Here is a 2765-nt window from a genome sequence, read left to right on the forward strand (position 1 = left end):
ACTGGAATTTATATGGGCGATAAATAAACTTTTATCTATAAATCCAACAGGGTTTCTATTATCACAGCATACACCCTCAACAACCCTGTGAGTACTTCCTGTTATTGTCTTATTTACAGATGAAGAAACTAAAGCACAGGGAGTTTAGGCAACATATCCAAGGTCCCCCAACTAGGAAGTAGGGGAGCTGGGATTCTAACTCAGGCTGTCTGTGTCCTTGTTCAATATATTACAATGCTTCCAACCTTGCACCACATGAAATGCAAAAGAGACAGGCCTCAACTGTAAGGGAGGGTCCCGAAAAACCTAGAATCCTCCATGAGGTCATCTCTTTGACCTAAAGCCAGTTCTTCCTAGGACCTTGACCAAAGCCATTCGAACCTCTCGGTTTCTCAAGCTATAGATGAGGGGGTTGAGTGTGGGGGTGACAAGGCTGTAGAAGAGGGAGACCACATTGTCTTGCTGTGGGCTGTGGTAGGTACCTGGAACCATGTACATGAACATGGCTGCCCCATAAAAGAGCCCCACCACAGTGATGTGCGAGGAGCAGGTGGTGAAGGCCTTGTGTCAGGCATCGGCCGAGTACGTGCGGAGAACAGCCCTCAACACATGGCTGTAGGAGGTGGTGATGAGTGACAGGGACAGCAGCAAGATCAGCACCCCTGAGATGGACAGCGACAACTCATGAGCAGAGGTGTCTGCACAAGAGAGCTTCAGCAGAGCAGGCAGCTCACAGAAGAAGTGATCCACAGTGTATGAGGCACAGTAGGGGAAGTGCAGGGTGATGGAGATTTGGATGGAGGCCACAAGCACACCTGACAACCAGGAGGTGCCCACCATGACCAGGCAGACCTGATGTCTCATGAGCATAGGATAATGTAGGGGGTGGCACACGGTAACATAGCAGTCATAAGACATGAGGGATAGCAGGACACCCTCAGAGACACCCATCAGCATTAGGAAGAACATCTGAACTGCACAATCACCAAAGGAGATGGAAACCTCTCCCTGCAGGAAGTCAGCTGCCATCTTGGGGATGGTGACTAGTGGAAAGCCAACATCCAATAGGGAGAGTTGACTGAGCAGGAAGTACATGGGCATGTGGAGCCTGGAGTCTGTGTGGATCAGGAAGAGCAGGATAGCATTGCCCAGAAGGCCCACAGTGAATATGATAGCCACAAGGGAGAACGGGACCAGATGTGACCCTGAGTGGCTGAAGAGCCCCATGAGAGTGAAGTCCAAGTCATTGACTGATTTGATTCTCTCATCCTCCAGGAAGTATCACTCATCTGTAGGAAGAACAGGATATTTGAAAAGAGTCTCAGTGGGTAATAGTTTTGTCTTATATGCCAAATAGAATTGCTTAGTAGTGGTTGCTTAAAGTCTCAAGAAGGATGATGAGCACATTCAGCCTCAGTAGGAAAAAAACAAAACAAAACATAGCATCACTGATTCATTATGTCTGCTTTGGTCAGGAGATGGGGAATAGCAAAGTCTTGCCTTTGCCTTTCAAGCAAGCACTATCCACCAACACTTGCAGTTGACCTCTCTGTCCCCGAGCTAGGGAGTACAAGTCAGTCCCAGTGGAATATTGGAATATACCTCATCCCCGATGCCCTGGGACCAAAGCAGGGGAGATGTTCCAAAGAGATTAGATATCAACTAGGGAGACCTTGCCAAAGATAATAAGGGATGATGAGCCTGAAGAAGGAATATGGAGTGTGTGGATTGTTTAGTATATGGTTAAGGGAATATACTCTGGGATAGAGGAAGATTTGAATACCAACTCAGCTGTGTCCTACCTTTGTGACTTTGGACAAGTTATTTAACCTTTCTGGGAGTCAGTTTTCCCATCTGTCTACAGAGATTAAAAAAAGACTTACCTTGTAGGAGTAGCTGTAAGTATTAAATGAGATAATGAATTAAACAGCTTAGCTCAATGACAACCATATGGCAATTTCTTGATTTAAGTTCACAATTATTACTCATATTGTAGAGGAAATGTAAACATTAAAAAGGTCAGCTGGGTAGGATGGTTCACCTATAATAGGATAATGTATGCCTGGTACTTAGCTCAGTGTCTGGCATATAGTAAGACTGTTCAATATGTATTAGCCCTTTTGTTGATGTTATTCAACATTGTAACTCTTGTCCACTTGCATGGCAAAAATTGATCAATTCAAGTTTATTCTCATCATGCTCTCCTGAAATGACAATTTCCCTGTTCTTAACCTAAATTTGTGGTTCTTAACCAGAGGTGATTCTGCCCTCTTTCGTGGGACATTTGCAATGTCTGGAGATATTTTCAATTGTCATGGCTGGGGTTGCTAATGGATCTAGTAGGTAGAGATCAGGGATGCTACTAAATATCCTATAATGCACAGGATGGTCCCCCCGCTACCACAAAGAATTGTCTGGTACCAAATTTCAATAGTGCCAATGTTGAGAAACCCTTCAGCTGACATCCAACCACTCTTCTCTGACCTGGAGCAGAGCCTCTGGGAGGTCTCTTGGGTCCACTGTCTTGGTCTTCTAGCAGAGATAAACTTCATGTCAGATGCATGCCTAGAGATTAATCTGTGAAGTTGAATTTCCAGGTACATTTTATAGGAATTATTAATAAGACCAGACCCAACTTAAATCCCTGGAGAATTGCATTGTTTCCATGACTCTGTATAGAGAAGGGTTTGTTCTTTAATCATTATCCTTTGGGGCAAATTCATAGCCAGTCTCTCTGGACCTTTTCAAAGGATTTTCAAGTGGAC

At 44.6% G+C, this 2765-nt stretch overlaps 1 protein-coding gene across 1 annotated transcript; it reads right to left on the reverse strand.

Annotated features, from left to right (window-relative positions):
* Window positions 1–324: 324 nt before the first annotated feature.
* LOC102742393 (olfactory receptor 2Z1-like) lies at window positions 325–1269 on the reverse strand (the record flags this gene model as incomplete). The annotated part of the gene is given in 1 exon segment (XM_081810321.1): window positions 325–1269. A coding segment is annotated over 1 exon segment (945 nt), but the record flags the coding sequence as incomplete, so codon positions are not given.
* Between the last annotated feature and the right edge of the window lie 1496 nt (window positions 1270–2765).

The sequence above is a fragment of the Leptonychotes weddellii genome, unplaced genomic scaffold, assembly GCF_054177405.1.
Source record: "Leptonychotes weddellii isolate Sample4059 unplaced genomic scaffold, ASM5417740v2 HiC_scaffold_22418, whole genome shotgun sequence".
NCBI lineage: Eukaryota > Metazoa > Chordata > Mammalia > Carnivora > Phocidae > Leptonychotes > Leptonychotes weddellii.